At 38.0% G+C, this 22,428-nt stretch overlaps 1 protein-coding gene across 1 annotated transcript in view; it reads left to right on the plus strand.

Annotated features, from left to right (window-relative positions):
* SV2C (synaptic vesicle glycoprotein 2C) overlaps window positions 1-17,039 on the plus strand; it is an 84,113-nt gene extending 67,074 nt beyond the window's left edge. The window contains exons 7-12 of the mRNA XM_009280290.1: window positions 787-875; window positions 1,243-1,407; window positions 4,279-4,412; window positions 5,648-5,851; window positions 6,741-6,900; window positions 16,856-17,039. Coding sequence (XP_009278565.1) covers window positions 787-875; window positions 1,243-1,407; window positions 4,279-4,412; window positions 5,648-5,851; window positions 6,741-6,900; window positions 16,856-17,039 — 936 coding nt within the window. The remainder of the gene's footprint in view (window positions 1-786; window positions 876-1,242; window positions 1,408-4,278; window positions 4,413-5,647; window positions 5,852-6,740; window positions 6,901-16,855) is intronic.
* Window positions 17,040-22,428: the final 5,389 nt, after the last annotated feature.

Raw genomic sequence — 22,428 nt, forward strand, 5'->3', positions numbered from 1 at the left:
CAGGGCGAGGGGGGTGATTCTGCCCCTCTACTCTGCTCTGGTGAGACCCCACCTGGAGTACTGCGTCCAGCTCTGGAGCCCTCAGCACAGGAAAGACATGGACCTGTTGGAGTGAGTCCAGAGGAGGGTCACAAAAATAATCAGAGGGGTGGAACACCTCTCCTATGAGGACAGGCTGAGAGAGTTGGGGTTGTTCAGCCTGGAGAAGAGAAGGCTCTGGGGAGACCTTATTGTGGCCTTTCTATATATGAAGGGGGCTTGTAAGAGACAGAGAGACACTTTTTACCAAGACCTGTAGTGACAGGAGAAGGGATAACAGTTTTAAACTGAAAGAGGATAGATTTAGATTGGACATTAGGAAGAAATTTTTTACGCTGAGGGTGGTGAGACACTGGAACAGGTTGCCCAGAGAGGTTCTGGGTGCCCCATCCCTGGAAGTGTTCAAGGTCAGATTAGATAGGGCTTTGAGCAGCCTGATCTAGTGGAAGATGTCCCTGCCCATCACAGGGGGGTTGGACTAGATGATCTTTACAGGTCCCTTCCAATCCAAACCATTCTATGATTCTATGAAAAGAAGCTGGAAAGTCACAGAACACGCACAAGCTGGATATAGCTGGAGATTAACATACTTGTATGAGAAGTACAGCTGTGACCAGTATCAAAGAGCTGATCTGCCCTCTCTGATGGCCTGAAGAAGCAAGCAAATCAGAATAAAAAAGTTTCTATCATTTAGCAAAATTGTTCAAAGTATGATTTAAAATAAATGTATTTCCTAATGATTTACAGATTTGGTTGACGTTTATGAGATGCTTCAACTACCCAGTGAAGGATAATACGATCAAACTTACAGCTGTATGGTTCACCCTGTCTTTTGGGTAAGAGTGCTTGAGATCTTAAACCATTTTGATAGACTTGACAGACAGAAGAATAATCTGCATGCAATTCTCTGTCACCATGATTATCCTTTTTATTCAGAAAGGTTTTATTCAGTATCTTTCCACAAAATGTTATATTTATCGGTTAGTCTGTTCTTGGTTGCAAGCCTGACTCATCAAGAATATCTGCTTCACAAAACTGGCATCTTCTGGTGTCAGCATCTTTCAAAATCTTTATTTTATGGAGAATTTTATTATGATGGAGCAACTGCTCCATCATGTAAGCAGTCAAGGGAGCTGCTCATCCTCACTGCACACAGATTTCCGAGCAAGTAAGATTGGTGACAGCTTTTTCTGTTTTTCACAGCTACTACGGCTTATCTGTCTGGTTTCCTGATGTCATTAAACATCTGCAGTCAGATGAATATGCATCCCGAGTGAAACATTTCCACAATGAGGAGGTTTCACATTTTGTCTTCAACTTCACATTGGAAAATCAGATTCACAGCAATGGAGAATACATCAATGACAGGTTTAGAGATTTCCTAATATCCTGACTTGGCTGGAATAAACAAATGCATGTTTTAAAGCATGTCCTAATAATCTAATATTTTTCTCCATTTGCTAATGATAGATGGTTTTGTTACTTTTCAGTGGGAATTTATTTCTGTTCTTAATTTCTTATGACTTGTGGAGCAGGGGGAGAAGTGGACCTGTACATGCCCTGGTGGTTCCTGTATGAGGATCCCGCATGCAAACCCAGCTTCCTTTGTCATCCTGAAAAACAGACCGAAAAGCCTAAGTTAATGATACTTCCTTTCACATTGGGATTCAAAGGTTTTCAGACCCAAAACATGCAGCATACTGTAAGGGGGCTGGGGAAGGACGTACTTTGATCTCTGTTGCCGGTTCTTTTCTTGTATCAATGAAAGGCGCTTCAGTGAAAATGCTGAACATTGAGAGGTTAGGATCTTATCACAAAAAAATAAAAGCTAAACATTACTGTAAATCAATAAAAAGTATGAACAGCTCTGAAATGGGAAACAACACATTGGCAATGCCTTTTGTGTTTTTTAACTGAATCCAAACATATTAAGGCTCTATCTGGACTTTACAGATAACTAGGTAACTTAGGGGAAAATTAAACACAGCTGTTTTAGGTATCTGGTTTCTCTTAAGAAATATACAGAACAACCATGTGAATGGTCCTGAATGTCATGGTGCTAAGTAATTATTATTTCCATAGGAAAATCTGTATCTAAGTGAATAAAATTAGTGATTTTAGTAATATGGGGCTTTTAAAATTATTTTTATAAGAACTTGAGTTTTGACACAGTTAAAGGTTTACGCATCGCAGACAAAAAATGTCAGTTATCTCATTTTTAAACTAGCCATAGCTTCCCAGTTACGCTCCTTTCCAGGAGGTAGATGTTCTCTTAAAAAAGCAAAGAACCATTTACTGTCAGTAACTGACAGCACTCTGTCAACCGAGGTCTTATCAATTTGAACTGAAAATTCTTGTAAAACACTAAAATCTAACATTAATCTACTCTAAAACACTGATTTATTCTTTCAGATACGCAAATTTAATAGGCTTCTGACAGTTATTTGAGAGTCACAAAACATTTTCCACAGAAGTATGAACTCATTTGATATTCTTCTTCTTCCACAAACTTTTCAATACTCCACTCACCCTCAACCTAAGTATTTCCTTCATGTTCTTTCTTAACTAGAAGATCCATCAATACTTGACTTTTTGCTTCATTACATTTCTGTTGGGTTTTAATTCAAATCATCGCAACACTAATTTTAATATAGTCACAACATGTTTCCTGTCCAAAGGTAAAAAGTGCATCAGAAGAATGAAGGACACGTAGTCTGTTATTTCTGTTCCAACCGACTAATCTAATTTCTAAACTTTCTTTGTTCTTCTCTGGAATTAAGCTACATTTTCAAATGGAAAGTGCTATATGAAAAATGATAATGAGTTGACACTGAATGCCAGCCTGATTTTAATCAGTCTGTCACAAATGATAAATGATATAGTAACTAAAACTAATCGGCTGAAAACACCATTCTTGTGACCAATAAACAAAGAGAATTCATTAGCTAGTAAGTCTTTTCCTGTGATAAACACAATTAGCTTTTGCTCTCCTTTCTCCTAAAGATGTGATTCCAACAACTTCATTGGCGAGAGAGTTTAATTCCTACTATTTCATAGGCAGCATATTTTGGGTGTTCCTATTCCTGCTATTAGTCTTGTAATAAGAAAAATACTTAGCTAGTCACACCAGGTTTAATTAGAGCAGAGCCAGGTCTGTGTTTGGAAGACTTTGCCATTTTAACAGTTCTTACTGCCATACAACAATTAAAGAACTCCTTTTCAAACTGTTGCCCCTATAGGTGAAGTCTGCCAGCAAAACTGCCCTTTTTTAGTCGTAGCTTTTTCCACACCTTCATGTGAAATAAAAGACATCACAAAAATGATGATGTATTGCTACATCTGTCTTTTTTTTGTTAGCATAATGACGTTATTTGGTAGAATTATCCTAAAAAAGGCTTACAGCATTGTTTTAGTCTAGTAAAATTGAGGTAGAAAGTTACTGCTACTAATACACTTCGTCATTGACTTTTTCTATTAATGACTTGATTGACAGTCATGATTAAAGACCTAGGAGTTAAATGAGAGTCAGTAGGAAGGAGGATGTTCAGAAATAAGAAAAACTACTGACAATTTGTTTATACCTGTTTTATGTACACAGTAATTGCAATTGCATCTACAGACACAGGAGTAACAAACATATACTTTCAGTTAGATATCTAGCTGTATAACTGGCAATGTAATTGTTGTGTTCATGTTAAACCATTTTGTGAAACCAGACTTTAACACTTGGACCAGTATGTTTTGCACTTGAGCCTGCCATGGTGCCCAGTGTGTTGATCTGGAGAAATAAAGGTTCTTTAAAAAATTCTTTCTTTCCAGCTTGTTGGTACCAGCAGGTGCTCATTTGTTCCAAGAGACTGAGTTTCTGGAGCATGATCTCCCAATTTCCAACTGTAATGTCAAATTACATGTAATAATGATTTTACAAGGCTATTCCATGAATGTCATGACATTGATTTTGGTTGATGGTTAAGGACAAGTAATAACAGAAATATTATCAAAGAAATTGTATTACCAGTTGTGGACAGTGGCTATGTGGAGCTATTTGTCTTATTAATGCTTTTTCTGAATGATAGTATTCTAAAATCAGCTAATCATTAATTACGTCTTCAGAATGCCTTTAAGGAATCACTGTTTCTGGGGTTGAGATTTTTTAGACCTGTATAGCTGCATCAGCTTGACCTGTTGCTCTTTCTAACCTATGAAGGTAGACTGACAGAAATTATTTGTATTGGGCAGGTTTATTATGATGAAGTTTAAATCAGTAACCTTTGAAGATTCACTTTTTAAGAACTGTGTGTTTGAAGACATTACTTCACTGAACACATACTTCAGAAACTGTACTTTCGTGAATACCACCTTCTACAACACAGGTATTATGAGAAAAAACATCCATTGTTCAGCTGCATGTTCTCATCTTGTGTTTATAACTTCTGGATTTCTAATAATGAATACAAGGAGCCCTCTTGTAGGGAATAAAACGCTATCAACAGGCCTCCATAATGTTATAACAGAGAAGTGAAAGAATCACACCCACACTGGAGATACTGCAGGCCTTAATATTGAATCAGATAATAAACATCTCTTTGATTGTAATAATCTCTAAAGAGATTCAGTCTGGAGAAGAGAAAATTTATTTACTGCTTAACTGGTAGCTTTAACTAGTGTATTTTTACTTAGTCTAAACGGGACTAGTGAAATACTATGTTCATTGAGCTTGCTGTGGCATGGGAATCTGAGTTCAGGATTCAAACTACCTTCCACTCTCCTAAGTATTCTAACAAAAACAGGAATGCATATTTTCATACGTTTAAAGAGAAGACTTTTTTTTTCAGTTTAATAAAACATAACTGAAAGTAGAACATGGCCAACTAAGCTTGTTGGAAAGATGGGGCACTTCTTACCGTTTTCCTGTAACTCCAGCAATCGTATTAATAATAGAGTTAGGTTTCAGAGCAAGCAACACCTAGCTTGCTTTGCGTGGTGTGGAAGGAAGGTATTCTTGATTCAGGGTTATAAGGCTGACAGGAAGAACAGAAAGAAAGTGGAAGGATGGGGAGAGATCTCCGAAATTGTAGTGGAAGAAGAATGGCCTGAATGGTTGTATGTAGTAACTCATCCATGTTCGAGCTGAAGACCACGAGGCCTTCTCAGAAATGAAAATTAGTTTAATCTGAATTCTGTAGGAATGTTTTGCTTTAAAGGAAGTCAAACCAAACTGAGCATGATCAGCAGTCTCATCTGAAAGGCTGTCTGGTGTGGAAATGGAAGGTCTGATACCTAGCAAGATGCAGTGATAGAAGTTTGCAAATACCTGGTGCTTTTTATGCAAGACCAGCTGGTGCTGAAAAGCCTTAACCAAATACAGTCCAAGCAGAGCTGAAATACATTAATATAACTTGCCTAATTCCAGGCCTTAGTTGCTCTTTTTCATGAGCTTTGCATGATAAACAGGTATCAAAATTAACAGCAATTACTAGTCCCATTATAAGAAGCAGTGAAAGCTCCGAGTTGTCATTAAAGTTGCCTAAACTTGAAATGTTTTTAATCAAAAGCCGCACATGGAGTTGGCTGTTAGCTGAAATGTTTCTTTTTCTTCTTTCCACAGATCTTGAGCAATATAAATTTGTTAACAGCGAATTGATAAATTGCACATTTTTCCACATCAGGACAGGATGCCAGATTTCTTTCGATGACGACTACAGTGCCTACTGGATTTACTTTGTTAATTTCCTGGGAACTTTGGCAGTGTTACCAGGGAATATTGTGTCTGCTCTCCTGATGGATAGAATTGGACGGTTAACAATGCTAGGTAAGGGCTTCACTTTAAAATGGGGAACACCACCAAAACCTAAAGATCTCCCAATAAAGTAACATGTTCTCTTTTTAAAGGATTTTGTTCAGAGAGATGCAAAACATTCCTTCTGCAGACACTTCGTTTATGTGGCATCATAGGTGTCATTTTAAAAAGCCCTCAATTTATAAACACTAGGAACAAAGGGTTCTGTAACCAGTTCTGCTAGGCCACATTATCAGTCATTGCTCTTCCACGCTGATATTACAAGACCGTTATTTAGGCATTTGGGATGAGATTTTGGAGAGTGCTGACCATTGGCTTGTCTTTGCTTCAGCTGAAAGGAAAGTGAGATGTGCACAGGTGACCCTCAGCTAGTGGAGCAGCTCCTCGGAAGGGCCAGCAATCCTTTGCCTGTTATCTATTTTGCAAAGTAACACATTTGAAAGATACCTCCTGTGAATTACCTGCAATGACAAATCTGTTTCCAATTTGCTTAAATAACTATGTGGTAGTTCATTGTGTTAATTTTCTAGGAGAATATCTCTATACAAATGCAATTCCCGCTCAGTGTTTCTATTACTACAATATATGAATGAGTTTCATGTAATTGCAGAAGATGATGAACAAGGAAGAATGGGGGTAGATTTCCCCAAGCAGCTTACTTTGGGACTTCAGAGAGGATTCTAGCTTAATACTTTATGATATATCCTAATCTTTGAGGAGTTACGTTTTTTTTCTATGAGCCCCTTACATTTGTCTGCCTGACTAGTCTTACCAGCAGAGGAGGTCTCCTTAGTTTTTAACTCAGATATATGGGTTATTTAGCTACACTGTGTGAATAGAAACATTAGACAAAACAAACAAAGATCATTCTTTAAATACAGCTCACCTGTCTTGTACCTAGGTGGTTCCATGGTTCTCTCTGGCATCAGCTGTTTTTTCCTGTGGTTTGGGACCAGTGAATCCATGATGATAGGTATGCTGTGCCTCTACAATGGCCTCACCATCTCAGCGTGGAACTCTCTAGATGTCATTACTGTGGAGCTGTATCCTACAGACAGAAGGTATGTGCACACACCTCTCCTAACCTCACTGACACTATCTCTACGTACCAGCAGAAATGGTAAATAGAAATGGTTATGTATGAGCTTTACAGCGGTAGTGGTGTTTTGAGTGGGCTGAACAAATAGTTTGTCTTGTGAATAGCAAGCATTTTGAGCTATTTGGTATGTATTTTGCATCAAAAACCACCTAATCAGGAAAATACCACAAATGTAGTATCTTATGAAAAATGAAGGTCTAACTGCTACTCTCATTTAAAACACAGGTAATGAGTAGTATTTCTGAAAACAGTAATAGAATATTTCTGGGTTTCCCCTAGTGGCTATGAAGGCAGTAGTTGGTCCAAAATAGCAATATAGCTGCATTTGTCTGTTGGCTGTGAAATGGTGGGGATGATAATAAAAATCACTGTATGGAGCTGAACAGCATCTTCTGGAGGAGATTGTGGGCTTCAACCATGCTGAGCTGTTAACCAGTCTGCTATGAATGTGTATGCAGGTTTGCTAGGAGTGTACATACTGAGCATTAAGCAGATACAAAAATGTCTCGGGCACTGCTCCTGACTCTTCATGGCTCTTGCAGGAAAGCTCAGGACAATTTTCATGTCCTGCAAGCATTGCTGCTAGACAACATGGGAGTTTTTTTCAGATACAGGGTACTTTTTAATGCTGATGTTATGTCACTTAATGGACTGAAGGAAGAACAGTCGAGTCATACGCTGTTGTATGTCGAGTGTAAAAATGTAAAAGCTGCATTTTCTTGAATAGACTGGGATATTTCTCCCCCTGCCCCTCCCTAAATAAATTTGCTGTAAAATTGCCCAGGTTCTTGCCAAAGGACAGTGTGTTTTCTCCTGTCACAGTGCTATTCATTATGTCATTCACTAGAAGTTTCAAATATGGTGAAAAATATTTCCAGTTTATAAATGTGTAATGCCTTGCTGGCAGGTCTAAGTTTTTGGGCAGAGGTGCAACTGGCTATAGTATTGTCCATCAGGAGAGGAAGACTGTAGACTGGCTTCTCTGTTTTCTTTTCATTGGCATTTTAAAAATGTATGCTGCTTCACACAAGAAATTGATGTCCATTTTTGTGGTTGTATCGAATAACCATACTAGGCTACTTATGAATCCAAAGCACTAAGCTTTAATATTAAGCACTACTGTTTTTATTATACCTCAGGAAATTGTTCTTCTGGCAAGAATTACTCCATCATCCAAATTCTATGATATAATTCTAATAAATATCCTTTAGAAATAGCTATTTTGGTGTTCCTGAATGTAACAGCCACAAAAATTTTCTTAAAATGAAGTAAAGAAAAATAATTGGAAAAACCATTGATGTTAATGGAAGCAAAAATAATCATCATTACTAGGAATGATAAAAGGAATGTAACTGATATCTATTCCAGAGCATCTGTATTTGTAGCTAATAGTCGTTTTTAATAGTTTATGCTAGCTTTGGGATTGTAGCAAATTCTTCCCCATTTTTCTTTTTTAAAAAGCTTATGTGTTCAATAATAGCCATCTGGAATTCCACCTCAGAAATTTACTTGCAACTGGGTTGTTGGGGTTTTTTGCAACAACTCAGATAGAAAACTTATCACTTTATATTATTGATGTAAAAAAGGCTGATACGCCGAATCTACCTGTGCCAGGAGAGACATTTCTGATATATACTGTAGATGAGATTTTTTTTCCCCAAAGTTCCAAAAACGATGGAACCATCACTGCCAGTTATTGACAGCTGGGTTATAAGGAAACAAGCAATTCTAGAAGTCACTTCCTAGACACTTTTTTTTAGACTGAGGCAAAACTTCTTCATGTTTCATAGAACTATTGGAAAATTAATACCTGCAGGGACTCAAATAACTTGTTTCCCATACTTTTTTTCCCTGACATTTTTTTTTATCCAGTTTAACAGCCACCATTGCCCACCTCTGACGGTCCTGTCTTTCCTTCTAGGACTCCTCTGATCTCCATAGCCTGGCATGACTTGCCACAGTTGTCAGGAATATCCAGGCTCTGCGAGTAGCTGTAGGGCTGAACAGCCTTTCCAGGCATTTATGGTACACGAAGCTGCCTGATCTGTTTTTGCATACAAGGTCCTTCATGCTTAAGATGATGTCCTCTTTCACTTTAAAGCTGCATCCAGAGTGAATCTGGTCCTGAAACTGGCTTCCAGTTTCCCCTCAAAAGGCAATCCAAGCACAACAACTTTGCTCACTCTGTCACTATTTTACTGTTCCAACATGTACTTTTTTTCCTACTCTGAACCAGTGAAATGACCACAAACCAGCAGCAAAGTGCAGCTGCAGGTTGGGCTGGAAGAAAAGTGTGTGGAAGGAGGCCAGTTCGTGCTACCACGCACAAGAGACCAGGCTGGGCAGCCCCTCCTTTTCCTCCTGCACAACTCCTCTTGGAGTCCAGCCAGTTGCCAAACCACTGGCACTTTGCCAGTGTCATGCAGGGTAGTACAAAAGGTGTTTCATAAATTGTACTCCAGGTTATTTAGGGATCATACTGGCTTTTTGCCAGGTAGGGGTATGGTGAGCAATTTGGAAATGTGTGGTGTATATGATACACGACACACATTTCAGTTTCCTCTTCATCAGCTGTCTGCAGGGCAATGTTAAGGTTGCTTCAAAAACTTAACAGATTTGGATTCCGTATGCACTCACACTCATCTACGTATTTACATTTTAATTTACTAATGCCTGTATTTGAGGTAATTAAGTAGTTTGTCCTAAATTCTTGATGACTACTTTCAAATTTTATGCCATTATAACATAGCTTTTGCCTGCAAATTCTTTATAAAATCTCAGTTGATTTGCACAACTGCTAAAATAAGATGTTAGAGACTGTATAGTTTTCAAATGGTTCTCAGGTAGATGATGAAGTTGTGTTAAAAGGTGAAGATATGTTACTACTGCTAGTCATAGGTAGGTTTCTGTCTTGCAGATGACAGCATGGTGGGAAAGAATAATGATTTGATAATTTTTTTTTTTTTTTTTACTTTTCAATACACAAATTTTAAAGGACACTCATGACGACTAGCTATAAACTAGCTGATTTCCAACAAGCATGTTAGTTAATCCAGCTCCACAATGTAAAGAACCTGTATTAATCCATCTGTTGTCTCATCTTTTCTCATCTTTTGCCTTATCTTCTTAATGGCCTGTGCTATTCTGGACTGCTCAGCAGTCAGCAGGTTCTGAAAAGTCTTTGGTTGGTCGTGACTCTCTTGAGAGCCAAAACAAACTATTCTATAGCCATGGAAGCTCTGCTCTGAAGGAGAGATATTAGTCTTGTGAACATTTTTGGGTGCTCCTAGAGTGCTTTCCTACTCTTTCATAAACTTTCCGTATTTTCCAAACACTGCTTTGAAAGGAGGTGATGTAGAAATTGAGGCACACAGGAAAAAGACATTGTTAAAACTGACTTCAGGCACCCAATTTGACATGCGTGGTACCAACAATCCCAGTCACTGAGCATTTTAGAAGAGGGAATGAGCTGAAAGTGTAACTTCCATTGCAGCTGTAAGTGCTCAGCACCTCAGCAACACAAACCTGAAGGTGCTAAGCTGAGCAGCCAGAAAATGTGAAATGCATACTTAATGACCATTTAGTTAGCTTTAAATGACTTGTTTGCATCATATACAAATTCTGCGGCAGGGGCGTGGATTGTATCCTTTTTCCTGACAGCACTCAACTACCTTAACCATGAGACTGCTTTCTCATCTTGCAGTTCCCAGCCTTATTCATAGAGCACCTTCCAACTTCTGCAGCAGATGAGGGAAACCAAGTGTTTTTCACTACATTTATGGTTTACCCCTTAAGCCCTCTTTGTTCTGTGCATTGGCAGAGTGATGTGGAAAAAAAATACTGTACGATGAGGTAATTATGGCTTGTGTTGTAATGTGTGTGCCCAAGGGGCTTGCAATAACATTGCACAGTTTCCTAGCTCTGCCTGTAATATAAATATGAATGGAAAAGAGTGAAAATTCTCTGAAGAAGTAACATTTAGGAGATTTTTATGACTTCAAAATGCAATCGTTACTTTCACAAAAATGATACATATCTTCTTGTGAACTAACTTGGGAAGCACCAACTTTATAAACCAAGAGTCTTGTCAAGGAGTGGACACAACAAATAAGCCAAACCTAAGCTGAAAGTGGAATAGAAATAGGTCATCTCCCGCAGAATAAATCAAGGTCAGATTGCATCAGGTAACCAACAATTCATCAGTTTTACTACAGCTGCCAGACATACGGGTTTGAATCTTGGCCACGAATATTTAGAATTCAAGGTGTGCTATAAAATGAAGTCATCCTATTTTGCCCTTTTTTAATACCTCAGAAATAAGCTCATAAGGGTTTGGTCATAATTAAGAAGTCACCTATCTTCAGTTCATTATATTTATCTTTTTCTTTTCTTTAGCCCTGAGAATCTATTCCCAGAGCAATAAACATTATTCACAGGGTAACTTAAGTCCAACTTTTTATTGCTGTGGCTGTCAGAAAAGAAGCTTTCTACTCTTTTGAGTCCTAACAGCAGTCATCGACTTACAGTAGACTTCCTGACAGCTATTTTCTACTGCCATCCTGTGGATGTGGTTCAACAGCATTTTGCTGAAATTTCATATTAATGTTTTTAAGGCATGATATGCTGAACCTGTGCAATGCCTTAGGCAGTAGTCCAAGGCAGGAAGGCAAATTCCACAGTTTTACTTGCACATCAAGTGCTGTAATTGGCCAAGCTATGATATGCATCTTTGTACTCATTTTTTAAAAGATCTTGAAAGGTCTGGACATTAGAAAATTGTCCATAGTACATTCAGAAACTCTGTTTCCATAGCCTTTGCATATTATCAACACCCATAAAAGTGATATTCAGAGTTTTTTGTAAAGTGCTGGACAGGCTCAGCACTAGCTCTGGCAAGAAGGTTACCAAAATCTGTGCTACACGTTTAGTAGCACTCCGCTGCAGGACAATGACGTTTTTAGGTGCTCTGACTATCAGCAATGGAAAAGTGGGCCTGAAGTATTTTATGTAGGAATATAAGAACCTGGTCTAAGAAGGACCATATGTGGCAACCAGGAAACAAGCCCTTTTAATCTAAAGGCTTGGATAATCCCTCTATTTTTAACTGTTTGGACTCTTGCCATTTTTATGTGGGGCTTGGGTGAAAGGAAGCTAAATGTTTTTCTTCGTCGCAGCTTTCCCAGCAACAGCAGTAAAATGCATTGGGGAAAATTCCTTCTCTCTAACATCCAGCTTTCTCTCAGACCTGACACTTTTATAAGACTTCTGCATTTTTTGCCTATCAGTACTAAAATCCATAACTTTTTTTTAAGACAATCTCAGGTTGATTCACCAGCATTATCTTACTGATGTGCCTGAAGGATTTATTGACATTCTGTAGCTGGACAAAGGATTCTTGCTACCAAACTCCCTTGACCAGTAATAAGGATTGCTCATGGAGTCAAAAAGACATTTTTGTGCCAGTGCTTTGCCCAGTAACTGATCACCATAATGGAAATTGGTGTATATAGTAATGGCCTTATGCCTTTGGAATTTTTAACTTAATTCATTCATGATGCTGAGATGACACACCACATATCTTTGATCATTTGCAGACTTTCCATACACTCCAGCACTTTCCTGAAACACTGTAGCAAGACTGTACTAGTGCTGCAAGAGAAGACTATGCTTGTATATGTATGTGAATTGCAACATATTTATTGCCTGCTATTTTTACGCCCCTGGATTCAGTAGAATTAATTATAAAGACATGAATTAATACAGGTTTTAGTTGATTTGAATCACAAACACTGCTCTAAGAAAGATGTTTAAAAAACGAGTCTGAATTTGCTATCCCTAGAGCTCAACAGTTTGCTCAATGATTTCATTCTGACTATTAGTATACAACAAATTCACATTCAAACACAGTAGTAAAATTGAAGGATATGAAGGCAGAAGGTTGAACAGTGACAACGCTTTTCAGGTACAGGTCGCAACAACATTTTACTTAAGCCTGTAAAAATCTTACTGTTCCTGCCAACGATGTGCATGTTTTAGGCAAAAGGACATGCCTGAAAACTGCTTAAAGATCAAGAGATTGAACTTCTGCTGAGTTGGTCATTTTGCATCATCAGGACAGCCAAAGGATATTAAAATGGGCTTACTTTGTCTTACTCTTCTTTGTTTATAATTTGATAACATTAATGGGATCAGTCTAATAACGACCCCTTACAATTGGAAAAATTGAATAAGTCCATTTCACAAAGCAGAACTGGTTGTTCAGTGCCAACAAATTACCTTGATTTTGCTCACAGATGAGAGATATTGTATTACAAAATTACTTTACACCTTAGTAAGGCAATCTTGGGTATATAATCTGTAATAGATCTAGATCACAGTGGCAGCCCTGAAGGTGCTATCTGTAGATACCAGCACATGAAAAGAAATAGTCCAAATCGCTCAGAAAATTATGTTCAGACCCCTGTTATAACTAGTTAATATAAGCAAATAGCATCTGTGAAACAGCTTACCTTTATAAGGCAGTATAAAACAACACTGAATATAAGTAAAGCATCCCCATATGTTTTGTGCTATTACCTTTCCAAAGATTTCCTGCCTGTATCTATCCAAATTTGCTTTAGCTGTATCTATGTATTCTTTGGGGAGTTCTGGTATCTCTCTGAATATACTGAGGCTGTTGATGACTAAGTGTCTGTTTTCTCTATGTGAACACTGCTTTTTTCCTGTTACTGTTATTTGGGGGCAAGTTTGGTTTTACATCAGTACTGGTAGCTGAAGAAATTGTATTTACATGTGCAGACACTGATCACAACTAGTCACCTCCATAACTTTAGAAATACTTTCTGTGCGTAAACGAGGCCAAAATTAGAGCAGTTCTGACTCTTTTCCTCTCCTTCTTCCCCTGACTTGTTCAAAATAGCTGCAGCCTGTTATCCTGTCACATAAACTCTGTTTTCCAGGCTGGCTGTGCTGTCTTTAACCTCTTCCTACCTGTTTGCAACAAAGTCTGTTTTACCACAGTCATTCCTCTTCATGCTCCTCCTTTCTATCTGCACTCTTATTCACCCTAGAAGATGCATCAGTCTGGAGCTCTTTCCCTCTCAGGAGCTTCTCGCCATTCTGGTCAGCTTCCTCCAGATATTCTTCTGATGCTCTGCTTTATCTGCCCTTGTAGTACAGATGTTTCTTGGTAGAGATTCGATCTTCTTCTCACAGGCTTTGAAAGATTACTCCAGTAGTGTGGCTCTTTGCTGCTTCCTTCAGTGCATCTCCCACTCCTCCTTTGGACTGATTCCTCCAAAAGTCTTCCTTAAAATGGGCAAGTTTTAACTTTCTCATTTCTCTTCTGAGGAAGGCATTTTCAAGGAACTGCTGCAAATGTTTCTCTGTCAGAAATCTTCACAAGCAACACTTCCAAAGTTTTCTTATCTGCTCTCAGCATTGTGCTCTCAGGCAGCCCTCACTGGTCTGCACTGTTGGACATCAGAGCATGTCACTTTGGAGGTGGTTATCTCCAGGATGTGCACGCTTAGCTTTTCTTGGCAATAAGTAGTATGTAAAAATATGTAAACTGCAGGTTTAATCAAATTTAGAAAAAAAAGCACGTAAGGGCTTTGAACAATCGGGAGGCATATCTGAGTCTCTTCTGCTTGTTTTTTCACACTGTTTCTGGTAGTTTCTGCTCTGCTGTCAGAATGACCGGTCTCTCCTTCCTTAGACATCACTGATCCTTACTGTTATGCAATATCTAGATGGGTGTCACATTTTGCACAAAGTGGAATTATGATTATTTCAGGCAAAGTAATAATTACTTTGCTAAATCTCAGGTATTTTAAAGAGACCAAAACACTGCTGTCAATTGCAAGAGACATACAGCCAAACTAATAATAAATTTATTGTGATTATAATCTCCCAGCAAAAGAGACTAACTTGTGCCTTGTCCTGGGGTCAGAAAAGGCATATAATACACAGAGCTGACACTGGAACACTAAGTATCAACTCTTCTGATTTTAATTCCACAATGTTTTAGGCGAAGAGGTTTGACTTTGGTCTGCAACGATGAACAAATGAATATTTAACATTAATGGAAAAAAACCTTTTTGAGGCTATATTAACTAGTCTGTTCCACGTCTTAATTCTGTTCTGCAAACATCCTTTTAACTGATTTAAGAATTTGACAGTCAAAATACCATTACTTCAAATTAGTAATCTTGTTTTTTCTGAATTTCTGAATCTTGTTCAGATTCTGGAGTTGACTCAGTGGGTTAACTAGAGTTCTGCTTCTTAGAGCAAACTACAGCAATTTAGAAATATACCAGAAGGATCTAGACCTACCTTCATCATGATTTTGGTGTAGGTCCTCAAATATATGAGGACTGGTATAATTCTGAAGCACAGCATGTCAGATAGTCAGGGCATAGACAGTGCTGAAACCCCCTATATCCTGGTCAACTGTGCTAGACAGAAGCTTTTACCTCTCCCCCAGTATAAGAATTTGATGTAGGACACCAAAGGGCCTGACTGATCAACACTATTGAGATCCAGCGGCCAGATTTGCAGAAAAGCAGAAGAGATGAACTAGTGACACTCTGGGCTGTGGCCATGTCCATTGGTTGCTTGAGGAGAGAATCTTTTCTCCCTTGATACCATGGTTTGCTGTTATCAAAATCAAAAAAGAGTTCTGTGAAGAACATTGAGAGTTTATATTCTTGTTCTCCGCTGGGATCAAGTCTGCTTGCTTCAAGTTGATTCTCTGGGCTGCTCTTTAGGAGCTCCAGTAGAAGTTTCTCAAACTTACTTCCTAGGAATTCAGGCTACATTTGAGCACAGGACTTCTTCCTTTCCTTCACATGCATCTCAGTACTGTAACTAAGGCTCTTTTTAGTCACTCAGACCATTAGCATTTCTGTTAATCGCTGCTGTTTAGACTGGGGGCTTTTTCGTTCTAATGGCAGTATTTCATATTAACAAAAAAGGAAAATTTTGTTCTGAATAGAAGTTTCTATCTTCCTGATTCTTATTATTTTATTTGAGTGAGCACACTGTGACCTCTGCATAGTCCTCTCTTTTGCTTCTAAGAGATTTGAGAAATATTAGAGATTCTACTATTGTACAGATATTTTTGTTAGGATGCTTTTGGTAGGACAAGGTTGTTCTTGCAACTATGAATCACACAGTCATGTCCAAACACAATTTATTAAAATGATGGCAGTTTGCATAATACATCTATGCATGGCTTACCAAGCATCTAAAATACTTAATCCAGACTACTAAAATCACACCACTGCAATGCAAAAGCCCCTCTGAGTTGCCCAGGTCATGCTTTCTGTTGACAATCTATTTCCTTTCCCTTTTTTCCAAAGTTTCTCTGATATGTCTTCTGCACCAAGCAGGGTTTTTTTATGCCCTATTCTCTTTTGCTGTAAGAGACAAACATTCATTACTATTGGAGGTCTCATTAGCCTTTTGAAAAAGCACTGGTTGAACATGTATACCACCTGTAAGAAATCCGTTTCTATTCAGTACCCCAAGATGATCATCCTTTTGTTCTGGTGACTTCTTTCCCAAATCACCAAGTAGCTCTCAAAAGATTTCCCACCTCCTGTTTCCCAGTCCAGCATTTTAAGTGTTACTGAATTTCCATTTGCAAGTCCTTTGTTTTACTGTAGAGGTGCAAAGTTACCTATTCAGTCATTCATTTCACATTTTGGCCCCTGAGGCAGCAGAATGAATTTGCCTCAATAAAATGCTGTAGCACCTGAGCTTTGATTTCATATTATAAAGACAAGCACAAAATCCTTGTTGGATAAGTTCTGTTTAAGATATCGGGGCTATACTGATTTATTCCCACTGAGGATTTGTCTCAAAGGCTTTATTCTTTCACCCATTTTTTAACTTTCTCCTGTTTTCTCTTCTAGGGCAACAGGCTTTGGCTTTTTGAATGCACTATGCAAAGCAGCAGCTGTACTTGGAAACTTAATATTCGGTTCCCTCGTTGGTATCACCAAAGCAATCCCTATTCTCCTTGCTTCTACTGTTCTAGTATGTGGAGGTCTGGTAGGACTTCGGCTTCCTGACACAAGAACCCAGGTGTTGATGTAACTGGAAAAAGCCATTTATTATTTATTTCCTTCTTCGTACAAATGTCGACTCTCCTGACTGATGGTGCAAAGGCTTCAGATTCTCAACGCTTAGTAGAGTGCTCAGATGTCAGAAATCAAACTCAAAAGATACTTTGGAGTGGCAGAGATTTAGAAACCTCTGTATGAAAGTTTTAAATTTCACTTTTGTTTGCTTGCATACGTTGCTATTCAAAACCACTTAACTTCAAACTGCAAAGCTACCTCTTAAAGCACTTTCAGTGACACATCCAGAAAGGTAAAAACCATACTGATAATCAGATATTTAAAATGCAAGCAGCCATATTATTTAAAAATACATGCTAAATTTGGCCATGGCATTGTGAGCTTTTGTAACAGCACAGATGTGCAAGTCAACTACTTAGCGGTATTGGTGCAGAGAATGTTACTATCACATGTATCAATGCATGCAGCATTAATTGAGAAACTCTACAGTCCGCATCAGTACTGAGAATACCGACCTTCTGCGGCTGTGCTTAGATGGTAAAAATTTGTGTCAACGCCTCTTTTTTGGGAAACCTTTTTAGGCAGGTTCAATCTAAAGTAAAGATTACCGACTTCACCCCGTATGCGCTGAGGAGAAGGCAGCAGCTATTGCATGGAGATGAAAAGCCCATACGGGTGAGCAGCAAAGAGAATAACAAAATAAGCACTTTCACTCTTTGCTGCTGATCCTCCAGAAAAATTTTGTTTTCTTCTCACCTGTGGCATCTGGAATATTTTTGCCATTTTAAAACACTGAATTTGTCTTAACCCAGGAGTGAATCAATGCAAATATTTATGTTGTAAATATGAATAAAGGAAGAATCAGGCCAGTGAACCATATGAAAAGTAAGATGCTTTCAAAAAAGTTTGTTTGATATTTACATTTCTAATACATTTTTCTTTGTCACAGAATGGTTACAAAAATATGTGGCTGTAGAATGCCACCTAGTAAATTTAGTCAGGTCATAACTTCAATATAGAGTATAATGGAATTAAAATATCTCCAAAGATTTTTTTAAAATAATATCAAAACAAAGAAAAGCAATAATAAAAAACACCTTCGTTATGTCACAGTTTATACACTTCTTTATATAACCATTTTCTCAGCTGATTTTTGATAGTTCTAGAGATATCTCACCATTTAACACTTTCCAATATCTTTCTGAAAGGCCATTAAGAAAGAAGCCATGGCAAGGGAGCTTGCAGGGAGTGCTAATGTCTTCATTAGACCAAGTGCAAGGATGGAGAGTAAATGGTAGTAAATATATTCCTTCTAAGCCATATGCTGTGGGCTGTGCTGGATTACAGTAAAGAGTTCCTCACCAGTCCCACTGCTCTGCAAAAGGCAATGGGATCTCTTTAAAATGTTAGCATTGAAAATTAAAGAGAAATAAATCTATAAAGTTACCAGACAAAAGGGGCAGATCCTTTGATGACAGAAACTGGCATTGCTTTCAGTGGAGCTAAGAGAACTTGTATCAGCTGATGAACTATCTGCAGTTTCAAATTTCAAAGAATAAATTCGGTATAAAACAGAAGGGAAAAATTATCAGTATTTTTTCTAATTATGTCTAACAACATTTATTAGGTGGTTGAATCATTGTCAAAGAAATTAGGCTTTCAGATAAGGTCATCATGTAGTAGGATAGATTTTTTTTTTTTTTTCGTTAATTTTTCTCTTGCTCATATACGTGAACTTAACTTGGGTAGTAATATCTATCACTGCGTTCTGTGTCAGTCATCGTCTTAGTTGTATTGAAAGAGTCAGTAAAAGTCCACATAAGATCATTCATTACATTTAAAGTTCACTGTTTAATTTACTGATTCTAAAAGTTACATTTTTTCAGTTATTAACAAATGCCTGTGCTACACATTGTAGCATGAAAATGTTAGCCCACGATGTGGTTTTCTGCTATTAACAAATGAGAAAAATGGCTGAATTAAAAAAAGCATGAGTATGGAAAACTAGTGGGCATTTTTTTTATGTTGATAATTTAAATATGATATAGTAAGAAACAAAGTTTAGGAAGTGAGTTTATTCTGCAATATAAACAGTCAAGATATTTGAGATTAAACATTTTATATTTAAGTCTAACTTAAACATCTTTTAAATTTCTAAACTATGTTAAAAAAAAAAAAGGAGGAAGAATTATTTTTTCACCAGGTTCCAGGTTAAGAACAAAATGCTGGCCTTAGTTTTGCATCTGTGGCTTTTGTCCACTAGTCATAGTCTTAATATTATTTCAAGGCTGTTTTCTCCAACGAGAATTATATTTGAACCCCGTTTCTCTGTGCCATTCATTACTAGCATGTGTCCACCTCCTCATACTTACTGCACAACTTATTTTGAAATCTGAAGCCTCTGTACATGTTTGGAGTAAACATCAACAGCAATGGTAAAATATTACATTGTCTTGCTATGCACTGTCCACTTAAAAGTAATATATTCTGTCCACCTCTGTATGCAATTCTGAAGAACATCCAGATCCAACACTTCATGCCACCTGACCAGTGTGGAGGAAATGGGCCACAGAAAAATAAGGTTCAACTTTTGAGGGGTACGGTTCAAGGCTAACACACTAAAATCTCATTACATGTAAAATTATGCTGATTTCAATGCTGGTTCTTATCCTAAATCCTGACTATATCATAAGTATGTGATTAAGTCTGGATGAAGTGGAACACAGCAACAACAGGAATTAGTAAAGATGAAAAAAATTCCCAACTACATGGACTTTGCATCGTCCGGGATTAGAGTGAAAGTGCTAAAGTAGGAAAAGGAAAAAAAGAATAGTAGGTAGGAAAGGAGAGAAAAAGTAAATGGAAGAGACAAACTAAGGAAAAAACATTTCCAACATATTAACCAAAACCTAAAGCTAGAATCTCTCTAGCTGGTGAGCCAGTTGGCTCAACAGATTTGGACTAGTGCACAAGCCAGCATAAAAGCTGTTTGAACAATCAATTGTTTGTGCTTAAGTGCAGTAAATACTTATCTCATAAAGACAAAAGAAGTGAATGCAATTTCAAGCTATAAATACTTGGTTAGATAGGTGCAAACCACAGGCTGGAACAGAAATTCTTAATCTATGGAGATCTGGACACAAATGATACTGAAGTTATGAGCAAAAGTGATTTGGCTGGTCTTTGGTGAATCTGTATTTTTTTGCAGCTTCCAAAGCAATCTCAGGTAATAAATATTGGACAGTAGGAATTGCACTTCCTTTCTGTGTCTATTCACTTATATCTCATACAAAGAATCACTTACTGGCCTGTTTAGATCCCTGATACACCACAGAGAACCAAATTTGATAACATTTGTGTATCAGAGCTATCAAACACACATAATCAAAACTGCTTATTTGCCTGTTTTGGTCACTGAACTGACTGACCACTAATTGGAAACTCCTTTCAGTCTAAATTGAAGTAGGTTATAAGGTCTAGCACTCTTCTCCTGTAAAGCTGAAAGGCTCATCCCAACGACAGCAATGACAAAAAGTACAATGGTCCCTGAAGACAGAGAAGATTGACAGCATTTAGAATAGTATTAACCATGATGGTCAACTACTTTAAAATTTGAAAACTGTCACAAAAGAGACCACGTTTTCATTTTTGGCAAAGAAATTTTATTTTAATTAGTTTTACTCCTTATAGGTTTTCTGAAAGTACAGCTTGACTTAGCAGACTCTTATTTCTTGAAATCATCTTACTCATTGTGTTTGTACATTTTAACCAGATTGGCTATATTCACGTTAGCACCTTGTTGGTTGGAAGCATGGACTACAACATTCGGTATGCATTGCATTGATGGCTGAGTACAGGCTCCTAGCAAGGGAACCAGGACTAGGTGTTCGTGGTTTCTGGTGTGCTCAAGGGGGTTGCTCATGAATGATATATTGGGAAGCCTTCCTCTATGCTTGATTTTAGCCAGTGCCCTTCCAGAGGTGTATACTACAAAACTTCAACACAGGTGAAAAAGTGTTAGCCCTCCTTCCTGATGGCTCCAGTAGTCTACCCTTTGTTCATCATCTTAGAAAAGTGGGGCGAAGTAAGACTGCTAGCTCAAGCTCTGCTCTTTTTCTTTTCATGCTATTCCGTTCATTGCATCCCAAATTGCTTTTCTTACCAGAGGGCCAATCTTAAAGGAAGTAAAAACTCACTGCTCCTGCTCTCACTTGCTTCTGACTTCATAGTAACATTCAGTAAGAAGGTTTGCCATGTATCTTTTGCAATTTGGCCATCCCTTTTTAAACCAAGATGGAAAGCAAACTCAAAAGTCCTTCAGAAAATCTCACCCTTTTAAGGCAGCCAGACTGCACATTTCCCTACATATCTAGAAGGCTGAACTAGTACAAGGAGGGGTCTCCTCTCAGAATGGCCCTTGTTGGGTTCCTTCTGCTGTAGGTGCAGATATGGGGGTCTGTGCACCTAGCTCAGCTCCATTTGGAGGAAATGTTTTTCTCTGTTCTTGTTTTCTCTTTCTACCGCTATGGAGCCTTATCTTCATGTAACTGCTCTTGAGGCAGAACTGCTGATTCCAATTCTTAGCAATATAATATAGTCCTCAGCCCCTCATATGGACAGCTTCTGTGTGCTGGGCTTTAGCTCTCTTCCCCATTGTGTGTTTTAAAATGATCTTCATTAGTCAGAGAAAGACATTTTCATCCAGTCGCACCCCTTTACCTGAACAAGATGATATCATGCTAATACAACCTACAAGCCATGTTTCCTGTTTAATAACCTGGAAATGCAATTGAAATTTCAATCACAATGTTAAGAAATGAATCCTTGCACTCAGGGGGTCAAAGACACAAGAAGTGAAAACAGAAATGCTCCACTTCCTCTGGAGTCTTGAAAGAAAACACGTTTGGTAACCATATTCTAGAAGAAAACACATCTGAGAGACTGCTTTTCCTCTGCATTACCTGCCTTCTTGTTCATTAAACTCACTGTAAAATATTAGGTATTTGTCTGAATTAGCACTTTCCAATGCTGCTAGTTCAGGAAACAGCATGAAAAGACAAACTTTTGCTCGCGGTTTGGAGGCAAGACAGGGATCAGGTAGTGATGTGGAATTAGCAGAGACATGTTAGCCAGAAAATCTGGAACTCGATTCAGAACCTGAATTAAATAGAAAGCACTAATTTATAATGCTACCTGCAGATCTCCCTTACCTTCACTTACCCTCATCCAGTCTACAACCCATCCATATGCTGAAATCAGCCTCATTTGCTTTCTTCTAATGTTGATAATTTCAACCAAGGGATGCAAAATATTTTTTGATCCATTATCATTATCTGCATTCTTTGTTTTTGTTGCAGTGGTGAATACCCTATTTCTTCCTGCAAAGGAAGGATCCTTCAATATTT

The sequence above is a fragment of the Aptenodytes forsteri genome, unplaced genomic scaffold, assembly GCF_000699145.1.
Source record: "Aptenodytes forsteri isolate BGI_AS27 unplaced genomic scaffold, ASM69914v1 Scaffold387, whole genome shotgun sequence".
NCBI lineage: Eukaryota > Metazoa > Chordata > Aves > Sphenisciformes > Spheniscidae > Aptenodytes > Aptenodytes forsteri.